Source organism: Lontra canadensis, unplaced genomic scaffold, assembly GCF_010015895.1.
Source record: "Lontra canadensis isolate GAN:19392208 unplaced genomic scaffold, GSC_riverotter_1.0 scaffold19, whole genome shotgun sequence".
Lineage (NCBI taxonomy): Eukaryota > Metazoa > Chordata > Mammalia > Carnivora > Mustelidae > Lontra > Lontra canadensis.
In genome coordinates this window covers 20,651,597-20,667,657 of record NW_022631013.1, presented here as the reverse complement: position 1 = coordinate 20,667,657, position 16,061 = coordinate 20,651,597, and the positions used below count along the sequence as shown (strand labels likewise).

Genomic DNA, 16,061 nt, shown 5'->3' with positions numbered 1-16,061 from the left:
TCTCAAACCATACCTGGTACCATATACAAAAAATAACTCAAAGTGGATCACAGATCTATATGTAAAACCTAAAACCATAAAATTTTAGGAAAAATGCAAAAGAAAATATCTTTGTAAACTTGAGTTAGGCAAAGCATGATCTACAAAAGAAAGAGATGGATAAATAGGACTTCATTAAAATGAAAATTTTCTCTTCAAAATGCTCAGAAAATGAGAAAAGCCACAAATTGGGAGAAAATATTTGTAAAACAGTTATTTGATAAGGGACTCATATCCATCGCACATAAAGAAATCTTAAAACTGATTAATGAGAAAACAAGTAACCCAATAAAAAAACAAACTGTAGATACTTCACCAAAGAAACTATACAAATGGCAAATGTGCACATGAAAAACTGCTCAACATCATTTATCCTTAGGAAAATACAAGTTAAAACCACAATGAAATACTATTACATGCCTACTAATATTGCTGAACAACAAAAAATCTGACAATATCAAATAACGGCAAGAATGTGGGGAACTTTCATATATTGCTAGTAGGAATGCAAAAGTAATGCAGTCTGGAAAACATTTTGGTAGTTTCTTTTAAAGTTAAACATGCACTTCCAAGTGATCTATATCCTCACTCATAGGTGTTTACCCAAGAGACATGAAAACAAATATTCACACAAAAACGCATTTGTGAATGTTTACAGTGCCTTTATTCAAAATTGCCCAAAACTGGAAAGAATCCAAAAGTCCTTCAACTGGTGAGTAGATGAATAAGATTTGGTACATACACAGTCAGTAATAAAACAGACACTCACCAGCAATAAAAAGAAGGGACTACTGATAAACAAAACATCGGTGAATTTCAAATGCGTTATGCTACAGAATCAAAAGTCTACATACCATACAATCCCTTTTCTGTAATATTCTGGAAAAGGCAAAACTATGAAGACTAAAACCTGGTTAGTGATTGCCAGGGCTGGTTATGATCTGAGAGGTCCACTACAAAGGAAGATGACTTTTCTAGGGTGATAGAAATGTTCAATGTCTTGATTACAGTGGTGTTACACAACTGTATGCATTTGTCAAATCCCAAAGAACTGTATACTCCTATAGATTATCCTCAATAAAGCTTACTTTTAAAAAGAGAATTAATCTTGCACACAAAAAATTAAACAGTTACCTAGTTAATAAAGTCTTCAATGAAGGAAAAAAAATTATTCCTACCAGTTTGAAAATACATTTCCTCAAGCATCTTACAACACTTACTAATGTAATTATGGCTTAATTATTTGGAATAAAAAGCAATAAACTCACAATACATGCCTATTTGAGAAAGACTCAAACATAAAATCGACCCTTTTAGATGTAGGGGAAAAAATTACTTTGAGCTTCATGTGGTAAAAAAAAATTTGTTCCTGATCGGCCTACTTGGAAAAACAGCCCAAAACACATAATACAGCAGAGGTTTGTGGCAAAGTACTAATAATAAAAACTTTCTCTAAATCCTTAAGTATTTTTCTATGAATAACTTCATTCACCGATCACTTTTACCTTTTAATGAAAAAACCAAGAGTCTTGGTTATTATAAATTTAAGATTTCAGGGTATCCAAAGTGAATTATCACTATGAATTATGAGATTTAAAAGTATTGTGTTTAAACCCACATATACCCTGAATACTTTCTTCTCATAGTTGAGAAGCTACAGTCAGGGTAATGATGGAAGAAGACACATAAAACATTCCACCAACCCTACAATGGAAATATACCATTCTAGAAGTAGCCCCCCAAATTAAGGAAAGGTCTAGCCAGAATAATGAGGCTCTTGACTATATTGCACAACTCCCCACAGTAACCCAAACTTACAGAGAGGATAAAGGAGTTGGAAGAAGCAGAAACATCTGCTTAATAAATAAATTCAAACCAAGTTTCATTTTGTATGGAGAAGCATGACTTTTCCTTGCACAAATCAACCTGAAATTGAGTGGTCCTGAATATATGTGTGTCTGCCTACCACATGTGGACTGTCATCTAGTACTTTACAAAGATGACACTGCACTGCAGTAGAAAAGGGTGATTCATCATCTCAGTAAATGGTCCTGGAACAAGCAGATACCCACAAGGAATTTAAGAATTCCTTACACATAAGTCGACCCCAACTTCATACCAAACATAGCAATTCTACAATGTACTTGTGTTGCAAATGCAGTCTACATCTGAAGGTACAAAATAAAAGAAAAAAAAAATTTCCATCATTAAAAAAAAAAAAAAAAGCACAAGGAAAAGCTTTTAGAAGAAAACAAGAATATTTTCCTAATTCTGTGGGTGAAAAAAAGATTTCTTTTCTTTTTTTTTAAATTAAGATTTTTATTTATTTATTTGAGGGAGAGCACACACACACCCGAGAGTGTGAGCAGGAGAAGAGGGAGGGGCCGAGGGAGAACCGGACTCCCCACTGAGCTGGGAGCCTGATGCAGGACTCCACCCAAGACAAAGGCAGTTGCTTAACCAACTGAGCCACCCAGGCAGCCTGAAAAAAGATTTCTTAAATAGAATACAGAAAGGCTAACCATAAATTTTTAAATTGATAAATTGAGCAACATTAAAATTAACAACTCTTGTTCACCAAAAGACACCAAAAAAGACAGGGAAAAGGAAAGCCAGAGTGAAAAAGAAATTTACAATACATGTATCTGGCAAAAGACTCAGGGTATTTAAAGAACTCCAGATCAGTCAATAAGAAATAGGAAGAGGACTCAATAGAAATACAGGCAAAGACCTGAGCAACGATTTTATAAGAATATACCTAAATAGTCAATAAACATTAAAAAAAATACTTTTAACAGCACTAGTCATCAAGGAAGTGCAAATGAAAAACCACAATTCAATATATCATACCCCCTAGAAGGACTAAAACTTAAAAAAGATACTACCAGATGTTGATAAAGATGTGGAAGAATCAAACTGTAATATACTACTAGCAATAAATTAGTATAACCAACAACCTTGAAAAACCCTACGAGAGTTGATTACATACCATATCATCTTGAACTCTAATCTTAGTTATACACTCTGATGGAAATATATACATACATTTACCAAAAGACATGAATAAGAATATTCATAGCTATTCTATTTGTTAATGCCCCAAAGGGAAACCACTCAAGAACCCAACAGATATATAAATGATGAAACAGTCATATAATGGAAAACTGTACATATAAATACAATGGGAAACTATAAGAATGAATACCACACCACAGAGAACAAGGATAAATCTCACAAATATAATGTTGAACCAAAAAGATATTGCAGGATTCAATATACAAAGTTGAAAAGGAGGCAAAATGAATTTATGGTATTAAAACTCAAGATACTAACACCACTTTGCTGCCTGACCAGTAGGCACTAGAAATAGGCACAAGGAGACTTATGGGGTTCTGGTAATGTTCCATTTCTTGACCTAGACAGTGGTTACAAAAATGTGTGCAGTCCTATAAAGAGTCATCAAACTGCATTCTTATAATTCACATACTTTTATGTAATAACATTTACTTCAATAAAAATACCAAAAGATACTACCACAGATTTGGGAGAGGTAGATTAGGGAAAGAGGGAAGAATATGGAAAAAAAAAAAAAAAAAGATGTTTGGCTTCCCCAAATATATAGCAAAGATTGTTCTCCTTAAAGTTGCCAAACCAAATAAAATAAAAATTAGGTACTAACCATGAAGCCAGGTAGTACTGGCTGAGTAAATTTCGTCTTAAAGGAATACAACAACTGTTTTGAGCTTGCATCATAGAAAGAAAGTTGACCTAAAAGGGAAAAAAAAAACACACACACCTAATTTATTATATGAAACATTTAATTAAATCTGACATATCATCATGAGTGCAAGTAATAATATGTATTTTGGCACTTTTTTAAAATTACAAACTGTAACGACTAGACTCAGAAATTCTCACTTGAAAATCAGTAGTATACATGCTTAAGAAAAAGCCCAAATCTGGGGCGCCTGGGTGGCTCAGTGGGTTAAGCTGCTGCCTTCAGCTCAGGTCATGATCTCAGGGTCCTGGGATCGAGTCCCGCATCAGGCTCCCTGCTCAGCAGGGAGCCTGCTTCCCGCCCCCCTCTCTCTGCCTGCCTCTCCATCTACTTGTGATCTCTCTCTGTCAAATAAATAAATAAAATCTTAAAAAAAAAAAAAAGAAAAGAGAAAGCCCAAATCTAGTTTTCTCTCTTGATTTTCAGGATCTCCATAATGCTTCTATAATCTGGCACTATTCTATTTATTCAATTATAAACTATTTGTTTTATCATTATTTAACAAATGGTTTCCTTAACTCAGTTAAAACCAGGCTATTTCTTCCTCATTTTTACCCTAACCAGTCTCTATACCCAAATCCTATTATAATTTAAGGCTTATTCTATTAAACTCTGTCTTCCAAACATTTGAAGCCATACTCATTTCAGTCTCTGAAATCATGATTATCACTGCTTCTGCTTTGTTAATTTTTTTTAAGAGCTTTTATTTGTTTATTTGACAGAGATCAGAAGTAGGCAGAGAGGCAGGCAGAGAGAGAGGGAGAGGGAAGCAGGCTCCCCGCTGATCTGAGAGCCCGATGTGGGACTCGATCCCAGGACCCTGAGATCATGACCCGAGCCGAAGGCAGCGGCTTAACCCACTGAGCCACCCAGGCGCCCCTGCTTTGTTAATTTTTAAAATACCTTCACAGTCTTTCAACATGACCATGCAACTAAAATAACTTTCTGACCACCTAGCTGTCCAACCTGGCCTCCTTACATCTGTTACTGCTTCTTGAAATTCTTGTCCCATGGTATCTCTAACCCTGAGGATATCTTCTGTCTCCTTTTCTCCTATTCTGAATGTAGATGCTTGTCCAGGTTCCGTTTTCTCTCTATAATATTTCCTTAATGACTCAGCTGTCACCAAACAGAGAAGAGAAACTAGTATTTATGTCTACCATTAAAGCACTGGGTTCTTTATATACAGTACCTCAAAACATTAAGCAACCTATGTATGGTCACAAAGTTAGCAAAAAGCAGAGCAGTAACATTTAATCATTCTTCAGTAGCCACTCTGTGATACTGTGTCTAACATTTAGCTTTAGCTCTACTTCTCTTCCGACTTCTAACATTGAATTTCTAAGTATTAGCCAGCCATGCCACATGGTTGTCCTGCTAGCATCTCATCTTTCCCCAGGACTATGTTCCCTATGCTGCAGATGACATACCATCCCCTTGACCACACTGGCTGGAATCTCAGTCATCTTCAACTCTTCTTTGTTCGCCCTCCAAACGATATTTATCTATTGAGTCCTATGAAGTCTACTTGTCAGAACCATCAAATCCATTGCTCCTGATTCCCCACTACTCAGGCCCTTGTTACTACTAATCACTCAACAAACATTTATTAATGGCTTACCATGTAAATGCACTTGCCAGGCAATAAGGATGTAATACCTAAGAAGATAAACATGGTCCTGCCTGCACTGCTTAAAGACTGACTCCTGAAAAGTCTTACCCTATATTTGAAATCTCTTCCATATTTAACCACTTACTCTCCAATATTTCTTAAAATGAGGTTATCATCATATGACTATAGTTTTCTAAAATGCACAAAAACCCCCTTCCCTCGACTACTATAAAAAAATCAAGCCTCTTATTATTCAAGGCTCTCAGAATCAGATTCCATCCTACATTACAACCCCTTCCTGTACCCTATGCTCTAGGCTAGCAATTACACTTCTCACTAGTATCTTTGAGGAACCACAAAGTATGAGAAAAGAGACAGAAAAAGATAAGCAAAAGCTATTTTGAGAGTTGGAAAAGAAAAAAAAAAAGTGTCAATAATAACATGTATCCCCAGGGAAATTATAAAAAGAATGCTGCAAAACTACATGTCATCACCAAAATTAAATCAAGCCAAAGTTAACTTTTCTCTTTTGAGTAACTAGGTAGAAGCTCAGCAAATTATTTGGACATGATGTTACTTAAAACAGTAAAATTACGTTTTATTAGCTTAAAGTGTCAACTTGGAGAAAAGTATTTAGGGAATTACTTTTCCTCCTAGTTTGACAATTTCATCTTCAACATTTTTACAGGAGCGCTGGGGAGGCTGTCAGTTAAGTGTCTGACTCTTGAATTCAGCCTGGGTCATGATCTCAGGGTCATGAGATTGAGCCCTGTGTCAGGCTCCATTTGGAACATGGAGCCTGCTTAAGAGTCTCTCTCTTCCACTTCTTCTGCTTTGCTCATGCACTTTATTATCTCTCTCTCAAAAAAAAAAAAATATATATATATATACATATATATATACATATATGTAGACAGATAGATATAGATATAGATAGATGACAGTAGAAAAGATACTTATCAAATAACCTAGTTCAAAAAGCTAGTCATTAAGTCATATTACTAGAAACTGTGTTGACAAATCGCATGTCCTATGATGGTCAGAAGTTGCATGACCTACTTTGAGAACCAATCTTTAAGAAATATGTTGACATAGTATATAACCATAGCAGCTTATAAAGATTTGGAAAAATTAAGCTGTAAGAAAAATGGCTGATGGTAGAGAGAACATACAGTCTGGAAAAAGACCAAAAGATGTTAATAGTTTTTAAACAAATAAATATTATCATTTAATGTGAATTAGGGAACATAATTCTGTGTTTCTTCAGATGACAAAATTTAAAGACAGTAGTCTCAGAAGTTACAAGGAAACAGTGTCAATTTGCAAAAAACCTTCTACTACTGAGTACTATCCAATGGTGAAATAAGCTGTCTTCTAAGACAGTAAGCTTCACATTAGAAAGTTCTTCAAGTATAGGAGTGACAACTACATGAGATATAGTTGATGAAATAACTATAAGGATATTATACTGTATAGCAGGTGGACTAGACAATTTCTAAGGTCCATTCCAACTTGAAAAATCGGACTCCACCATTCTTTTTTTTTTTTTAAAGATTTTATTTATTCATTTGACAGACAGAGATCACAAGTAGGCAGAGAAGCAGGCAGAGAGAGAGAGGAGGAAACAGGCTCCCTGCTGAGCAGAGAGCCGGATGCGGGGCTTGATCCCAATACCCTGGGATCATGACCTGAGCCGAAAGCAGAGGCCTTAACCCACTGAGCCACCCAGGCGCCCCGGACTCCACCATTCTTTACAGGTAATAAAATAGGTCAGGTAGGAATTAAAATGGACAGAAAAAATTTTAATGCTTAAGACTAAATTAAGGAAATCATTCTTTCAGACTTATTAAGCATATATATAGATGAGTGCTTTTATAAGGCTTCAGGCAAACATCAAACATCCCTTCCAGTCAATTCTAGAGCTGAAACTATGTTTGTGATCAAATCCTAGTAGATCAAAACACCCTGACCACCATAATAATGAAAACTGTATATGAAGGATTGCCAATGAAAAGTACTAGAATATAAGCAACTATGACAAAAATGACTTATGAGAAAATCAGTAAACTTACCCCCATCAAAGTCACAAAATACACCTATTCTCTCAGGAACAGTAACATCCAAGGCTTTGACTTTATTGTTATGCTTTGCTGCAAATGTGTTCTGTAGCCAGTTGTTGACATGGATACACCAACTACTGTTTGTCTTTCCTAATTGGTCAAATTTCCCCAAAGTCTTGTATGCTACTCCCACACTGTAGGATTTACAATCCTTCTGGGCCTTGACCTCCCAATAATGTTGTCCACTTTCAATAGCAGTGTCTCCTGCAAAAGATCAGAAAGGTAAATTTGGCTCTAACTTCTTCCTTATGAGTCACACAGATTTTTACCCATCTCTCATCCCACAAAATGGCACAAAAAATCCGATTCAGAAAAATAACCATATTAACACACAGACACTAAATGCAGAGTACCTGCTATAACTTTGTTATTTACTACTATTTTTTCTGATTTATAAAAGGCTTTAGAACTTTTCTTCCTTACTATCTCCTCAAGAGATATGCATATATGTAGAGTACTATGTAAACGGAAGCAATCAATGATTAGATAACCTGAAACCTGCCAAAAGTAATCAGGTTTCAAGAGGGAAAAACTTGCAAATATTCATTCAGTACACAGGCCACTCCAGCTCTAAGTGAGTGGAAAGCCCATGAGTGTGACCCTGACGTCTTTAATATTAACTGACAATGAAGACGATGTTTATCCTACCCAGCACTGTGTATGATTCCCCAGTAAAACGATCTCTGCTGCCTCTTACTGCTGGTGGCCTGGAGCCTATGGATGTCCGTTTGGGGGATGGTGTGCCACTTCTATATAAACAGGAAAAAAAGAAAAACAAATATTCTATACTATAAATGTTTCACAAACTAAAATTATAAATCATGAAATGAAACTTTGAAAAGATGTTTAATTATGTTGTACAAATAACACCATTTTACTTTTATCTGAATTATTATCAGAGTTGTCAATTATAAACATTGAAATGTAAGAAGTCATCAACACAAAGCAGGCTGAACACTTATATCATGCAGACTGAACAAAGCTTATATAAAGAACACACAGTTGATATAAGAAACAATGCCAAAATGCGACAAGATAGAAAGGAAAACAAAAGAACCGAACAGAAGAAAAGAACTCAAGAAAGGTAATGGATTATAGAGCTTACATTTCTTGCAGCTAAATTTAAATTTTGAAATGGCAAAAATACGAATATAATGAAAACTAAATAACCTTTTCATAAGCAGCAGGTATTTTTGTTGTGAATCTTTTCTTCTTAAGAAGAAGAAATAGCAAATGCCCAAATCCATGCACAGGATTATATAAAATGTTATAAAGCATTTCTCCTACTAAAATGGACAAGATTCAATTTGATCTCCCCTTACATCAAATTATATGATATGATAAACAGGACAGTATTAGGCCTTTCACTAAATCTGAAAAACGCAAAATAAATCAAAACCCAAAGATGCCTAAAAAATAACATTTCAATTATACTGAATCACCGCATTACAGAAAAAAAATTATAACTTACCAGTAGTAAAGAAATAAAGGGAAAAGCATGGAGAAAAGACAAACAAACGTAACTATTAAGAGTGGCAGTTTGAATTTCAAAAAAAGTTAAATGAGGAGGACTCTTCCACTGCAGCATTCTAGACTTCCAACCCTAAGAACATTTTTGTAAGCCGTACGACAGCTACTGCTGTCCTAGGTCAAACACGATCCTTCCACCTCTCCTCTGGAACAATACCTTTGAATCTTTACTGTGTAAATTAAGACTCTTTGTTTACCTGCACTCTAAATCGTTTTACTAGTTTCTGAAATGATCTCTTTGCCACCCAATTCATCTCATTCACTGTTACCAGATAAACCTAAGTCGGACATGCCTACTTTAAAATCTTCCAGTACTTCCTTACTGCCTACAAACAACTTAGCTTGGCATTTCAGGTCCGTCTGGATTTGGTCCCAATCTGCTTTTCAAGCCTTCTCACCACCCCCAGACAGCACTATTTAGCTAAATGTAGCAGCTAAAGTGTTCCTTAAACTCAGGCAACCTGCTTCAGTGCCTTTTTTCTTGTTTCTCTCTCTCTCAATCCAAGTCCAAATGGCATGCATTCTTCTACTTTCTTGAGAACCAAGCTAAATACTACTTTTTTATTATTTTATAAATTTGGTCAATGAAGATTTTCCAGATCTTACCAGATTAAATTATTCTTCCGAGGAATCCAGCTCCAGGCCAAAATCCTATGTGTAGCCTTTTAGGCCCAATTACAAACGGCTTTTAGGGATAGGCCTAGAAGGGCTGCCTTTCCCATACCAGACTTGGTACTTAGCTAGTTTACCACAGCTTCTGAAGGGAGATGCAATCCACCCCCACCACAACCCAGTGCTCATATGCATATCTGTATTCCTAGCTTAAGCACCTCTATTCAGAGATACTTCCCCCTACCCCCAAAACCTTTTCAGCTGCCTCTGTATAGACCTCCTTCCAGGAGGCAGGGGTGAGGTATGTAGTCTGAGGACACTCTCTCCACTCCATCCCAATACTTTTCCACTTCTAATCTTTCCTCTGCTCCCTTCTTCTTGGTCTCAGGTCCATAAAACAACAGGAAGAGCATTCTGTTTGGGGCTCTCTTGGCAGTGAGATGGTCCTCCAGATAACCACCATTTGCAATCTGCTTTCATTTACCTGACCCTCACCCAGTGCCATTCTGTTGGGAAAAATGGAACACTGAGGAGAGCTAGCAGTCTTTCCTTTGAGGCCTCTTACTTGCACTATCAGTAAGTGAATAAAGCCTTGACTGCTACCTTCCTTTTGGCTCAATGTCCTGACCACCTTAAAACCTGGCAGCTCAGGACACCTTTCTTCCTTAAAATCCTTTATCTTGCTTACCATTCCATGTAATCTCTACCTCATATTACTGTTATTTTTTTCATAGATACGTATTTCATATGCATAAGCTAGGGCAAATATCTTAAAGGCAGGAACACTGTTTATCCCTATAACCCTCACATCCAGCTAACACCTTACAGTGAACAAATATTTATGGAAAGAATAAATGTACATAACATTCCAGAAGCACCCTACACATAAAATACCCTTAAAAAGGAGAAGAGGAAGAGAAATAATATGATCTGAACTGCTAAATATAAGCAATCTAAAAATCTCGAAGTGACCAAATGAAACTTCATACACTCTATTAAATCCAGAAACATTTTATAGTTTATGATATGCTAACCCTGAAATCACTTTCACTAATAATGAGCAGATAAACTAGAAAAAAAGGAAGTGATTTTAAAAAGGAAATACATTCTGGTTTCTGGTAAAAATATGTGGTATCTTCAAATTAGCACCTGATTAATTGTGCAGTTCAAACTGATTCATCCTTCTGAGCACTGTCCTAGTAATTTCAGTAATAACCTTTATTTTTTATCCTTGATGCTTCTAAAACTGCGTGATTACTACAATACAGAACACTTCAAACCTGCCTTGTATCAAATACAAATAAAAACAAAGCTGTAATGTTAGATATATTGAATACAGCACAAGAAAGATGCCAGGTATAAGTAAATGCAGAAAAAAATCAGATGAGTGAAAATAACTCAAGAAAGACTTTAAAGCAGAGCTCTTTGTTTTGCTACCATATACAATATAATCCAAAGAGTATGCAGCATACTACAATGCTGTAAATTCAAAACATAAGCTACCAATACAGACAATCTACAGAGAGCAGTATTTTAGCTTATGAAAGCACTGCAATGGCTTCTGCTTATTGGTTAAAAGAAAAATTAAAGTTATTCAGCCAAGCTAGATATACTAAGTCCTAGAACCAGACAGACATAGATCATCACCTTGTATGTTTCTTCAGTGAAGTAACATGGACACTGTTAGATAAAAATAGGCAACTGTTAAGAGACTGCTTTATAACTTAAATTTAACAGCTTATAATAAAATTAGATCAAAAGCCTGCTGAGAAAAATTTTTTTGATTCACTGTTTTAACTCACAGTGATATTACTTTATTTCAGTTTGAGCAAAATTTTCCTCTGTTAAAAAAGAAAGAGGCTCCCATACTTTGGAGACTAAGTAAGTCTGACATCAACAAAAGGTCCAAAGACTTTCTCTTTGGTTCATAAGGTTGCTGCAGTGGCAAGACAATGGGACTATACATGCTAAAAGTTGTCATTTAATGCAGACCTTCAGGTAAGACATGTAATCTCTAAGTCTAAAATTCAGGAACTTCTCTCTTAAGCAGTTCAAGTTGCTCTAGATATAACTTTAAAGAAATGGAATGCTGAAATAAAATGTGTAAAAAGAGGATTAGGAAAGAAAAAGTAATGAAAATGTTAAAACAAATTCAATTGATTAACAGTATTATATTCCTCACTTTGGTGTTATTAACCTATCACAAATCATACTAATGTATAAAGTAAGAATTTCATAAGCCACTGTCAAGTAAAAAACAATGTAAAAACATGTGTCCACATAACAGATCTAATGAAATGGCTTACCTGCCCTTATTCTCTTTCCCTTTCATTTTATTTTCTTGACCTTTTCCTCCAGTAGGATCCCACTCTACACAGGTATCTTCAACTCTCAGGTTCAAATGGGATGATGAGTTGTCCAAACTGAAGTTTAGTGCTGTCCAAAACAATATTTCAATTTTCAAAAAATATAGAACATATCCATATTCTGAAGCACAACTATCATATTATTTTCCTACTTAATTTATTCAACACTGTAGATAAAGAATAAAGTTCAAATTGCTAATGCTAGCATTTAAAGTCCCAAAGATAAGGCTATAATTTAGTAACTCCTTATTTCCCATTATTGTTCTCTACATATCCTGTAACTCCAACCAAATACAATGTACTTGCATGGCCTCTCATGTTTCTGCTATTCTTTCTGCTGGAAACTCCATCAGCACATAATAACCTCAACTTTCTGTTGTTAGAATATCAGTTGGTTATCAGTTGATTGCTATGACTAAATAGGAAGAGAAGCTCGTGCACTTGAGGATCCGGAAAAAGTGATGTGATGTAAAAAATTACACAGCCTGGCTCAAACACATTTTCTCTGAGGTTCTACTACTTAATAGTTTCATATTTAAACTCTCAGGGGTTTTGAATTAAAAAGCACAGAGAAACAGGGTATGAGCAGAAGCAAGGAAACTGGCCCAGCTGACAAAACTAGAGATGACTTAGATGGCAAAGACATGGGGAAAACACTGCTTACATGAATATAAAATAAAAAACACAGGGCATAGGGACGCCTGGGTGGGTCAGTTGGTTAAGCGGCTGCCTTTGGCTCAGGTCATGATCCCAGCGTCCTGGGATCGAGTCCCACATCGGGCTCCTTGCTCGGCGGAGAGCCTGCTTCTCCCTCTGCCTCTGCCTGCCTCTCTGTCTGCCTGTGCTTGCTCACTCTCTCTCCCTCTGTCTCTGACAAATAAATAAAATCTTAAAAAAAAAAAAAAAACACAGGGCATATAGTCAGTGGTATTAGAATAGCATTATATGGTCACAGATGGTAGCTACGCTTACAGTGAGCAAAGCATAACTACGGAGAAGTTGAATCATTATGTTGTACACTTGAAACTAATGTAATGTAGTGCCACATTTTAAAAAATAACTTAAAAAATAAACAAAAAAAGTGAAACAAAAGTATGCTTTTCAAATTACTTGGTATTTTGGAGAACTATCTATTTACTCAGAAGACTTTCTCAGAACTACTAGTTTATGAAATCAGTGTAACAAGGTATTACCTTCTGTCTTTGGAGACTGAAAGTAAATCATTAAAATGTATTGATTAAGCTGAATAATGCAGAATTCATCATGTTCTCAAATGAAATTCCTAGAATCTCTGCCTTAAGTAAGGTATCATCTACTACGTAGTTATCAACTAATCTGCTTCTGTTATATTTTTCTTCAAAAGTTCGAATTTCTGGTAATTACATTGAACTGATATTCTTTTACAACCCCATTTCACTTAAAGATATTACTCGATTTAGCCAAAGCTTCAACGTATCTACGAAGTATGCATCATCAAACAACAAGATATTCATATACAGAGCCTAATGTTTACCAAGTAAATTAAAAATATTTTCCTTCACTGTAAAGAGCCCTTTTTTTTTTAAGATTTATTTGTCAGAGAGAGAGAGAGACAGAGCGCGCACGCGAGCACGCACAGGCAGAGGGAGTGGTAGGCAGAGGGAGAAGCGGGCTCCCCGCTGAGCAAGGAGCTCAATATGGGACTTGATCTCAGGACCCTGGGATCATGACCTGAGCTGAAGGCAGACACTTAACCAATTGAGCCATTCAGGCGTCCCAAGAGCACTTTAATTTCAAATATGCATCTGACCATTGCTCATTCTCTTTATTTATAAAATAACTTTCTAAATACAAATCTACGGACCATACTGCTTCTGGGAAATACCGTATTAAACAAGTTCTTAACTTTTCAAAATTTGCATGAAAACAAAAATGAACTTACAGAAAGAATATGGTTTTTCAATACAAATAACAAAAAAATTCCTTAATAAGCATGTTATTAAATGGGCATTTAATAGTTGCTTCATAAATAGGTTATTAAAAAAATAGGATTAAGCAAATCTGAGACTCTGCAATATCAACAATGAATTGCCTTAAGAAAACAAGATTGGGGTGCCTGGCTGGTTGGTCAGAAGAGCATGACATTCTTGATCTCAGGGTAGTGAGTTCGAGTCCCATATTGGGTACAGAAATTACTAAAAAACAAAACAAACAAACAAAAAAACAGGGTTTATTAACCTCTATATTAGCTATTAGGTAATACATGTGAGGATATCTACATTCTGGAGAGAAAGAAAAAGTAAATATAACTCTAAGGTGCCATCAATTCTTAGCTGCTTGTTAAAATCCTAAGGCTTAAAAAAAAAAAAAAAGCAAGGAAAAAAATCCTTAGGCTGTTCCCTAATGTTTAATATGATGGAGAAGGGTAGAGTCATGAGTGGCAAGAAAAGATATCATGTCCAAGCCAAGTGAGACTAGACTTACTAAATACCACAGCATGCAGACAGAATGAAATGGAGAACTCTGAGAGTGCTTTTTAAACATTAATAAAAATACAAATATTAATTTCTAGAATAAGATTTAAGAAAACAGAGTGGGTGACTGGGTGACTCAGTCAGTTAAGATCAGACTCTTGATTTTGGTACAGATTATGATCTCAGGACCAGGAGACTGAGGTTGCATCGGGCTCCACGTCCATTGTGGAGCTTATTAAGCTTATTAAGATTCTCTCTCTCCCTCTCCATCCACGCCTTCCCCCACCTTCTCTGGAAGGAACGAAGGAAGAAAGAAAACAGAGAATTTGAACTAAACTGAAATGGTACTTCCCCATAATCCATTCCCTGAGCAATCTGTGGGCAAATCTCATTGATGCCTATGTATTTGTACTTGACTGCAATTTATAAACTAACATCCACCAGAGAATATAATGCCATCATCTTGGGCTATTTTACCCATCTGAACACCATCATAAAAGATGAACTAATGAAAACCAATTTTGTAATCCTAATTTCCCTATCTTAAAATTCCTACTGCTGGGAATTCCAAGTGTGTGTATGTATGTGCACATGCAGTGGGGAAGCACTACCAACATAAAATACTTCCTGTCACAGTCTTGAAAAACTTCAGATGTTTTGTTTTATGCTGTATAAATACCTATGATCTTACCTTTGGTCTCTAGAGTCACTGGATCAGAATACTCTCCAGCTACAGCTTTGTTACAAGCTCGTACTCTGAAATTCATATACTTTGAATCAAACTTCAAGCCTGAAAAGATGAAAATGGTTTTCAGATATGAAAAATAAAGAAGAGATCTACTCCAAAAGTATGAGTATGAACCTTCAAACAGACACTTTCCCTCCTTGGAACTATCTCTTTACTCTATGACAGCGAATGTTTATGTTAAAACGTTAACACCTCAGATAAGAGGAACATTATTTATCTAAACTTTCTTCAAAATAAATAAATTATATACAGTTTATCAATGTGGATTTTTTTTTAAAGCTAGTGATAAAAAGGTACCCTCAAGACTTGTTAAAAGTAATGTTTTATTCAATGAGAAATGTTACAATTTAAAACAACATATTTCTGGAAAGAAGATACCCTAAAGAATTTTTATATTTATGAAACATTGTCTTTTTATGTGAAAAATGAATTTAAACAGAAACTAAAGCACATGAATTAATAGTAGACTCTGAAGTTAGTCAAGTCTAGATTAAAATCTCAATCCATGGCACATCTGGCTGGCTCAATTGGTAGAGCATGCAACTCTGGTTCTCAGAATTGTAAATTTGAGCCCCACGATGAATGCAGAGATTACTTTAAAAAAATAAAATAAAATCCTTAAAATTTCAGTCCAAAAATTACTAGCTACCGGACTGCCAACAACTTGACAGAGGCAGTTTTTGTAACTGCAAAATAGAAATGATAAAACCAACCTCATAATTGTAAAGATTAAATGATATGTATTGTGTAATATACTTTAGCCCAATTCCTGACCAATAATAAGTGCTCAATAATGGTAATAT

At 35.5% G+C, this 16,061-nt stretch overlaps 1 protein-coding gene across 4 annotated transcripts in view; it reads right to left on the bottom strand.

Moving 5' to 3' along the window:
• The window catches only part of FSD1L (fibronectin type III and SPRY domain containing 1 like), a 73,862-nt gene that overhangs the window by 4,871 nt on the left and 52,930 nt on the right, over positions 1-16,061 (bottom strand). For 2 of the 4 annotated variants that reach the window (XM_032860764.1, XM_032860768.1), the window contains exons 8-13: positions 15,202-15,300; positions 11,998-12,127; positions 11,339-11,371; positions 8,198-8,298; positions 7,502-7,753; positions 3,719-3,807 (exon numbers count right to left, since the gene is read on the bottom strand). In XM_032860764.1, coding sequence (XP_032716655.1) covers positions 3,719-3,807; positions 7,502-7,753; positions 8,198-8,298; positions 11,339-11,371; positions 11,998-12,127; positions 15,202-15,300 — 704 coding nt within the window. The remainder of the gene's footprint in view (positions 1-3,718; positions 3,808-7,501; positions 7,754-8,197; positions 8,299-11,338; positions 11,372-11,997; positions 12,128-15,201; positions 15,301-16,061) is intronic. The other 2 variants (XM_032860765.1, XM_032860766.1) reach the window with 2 other exon arrangements.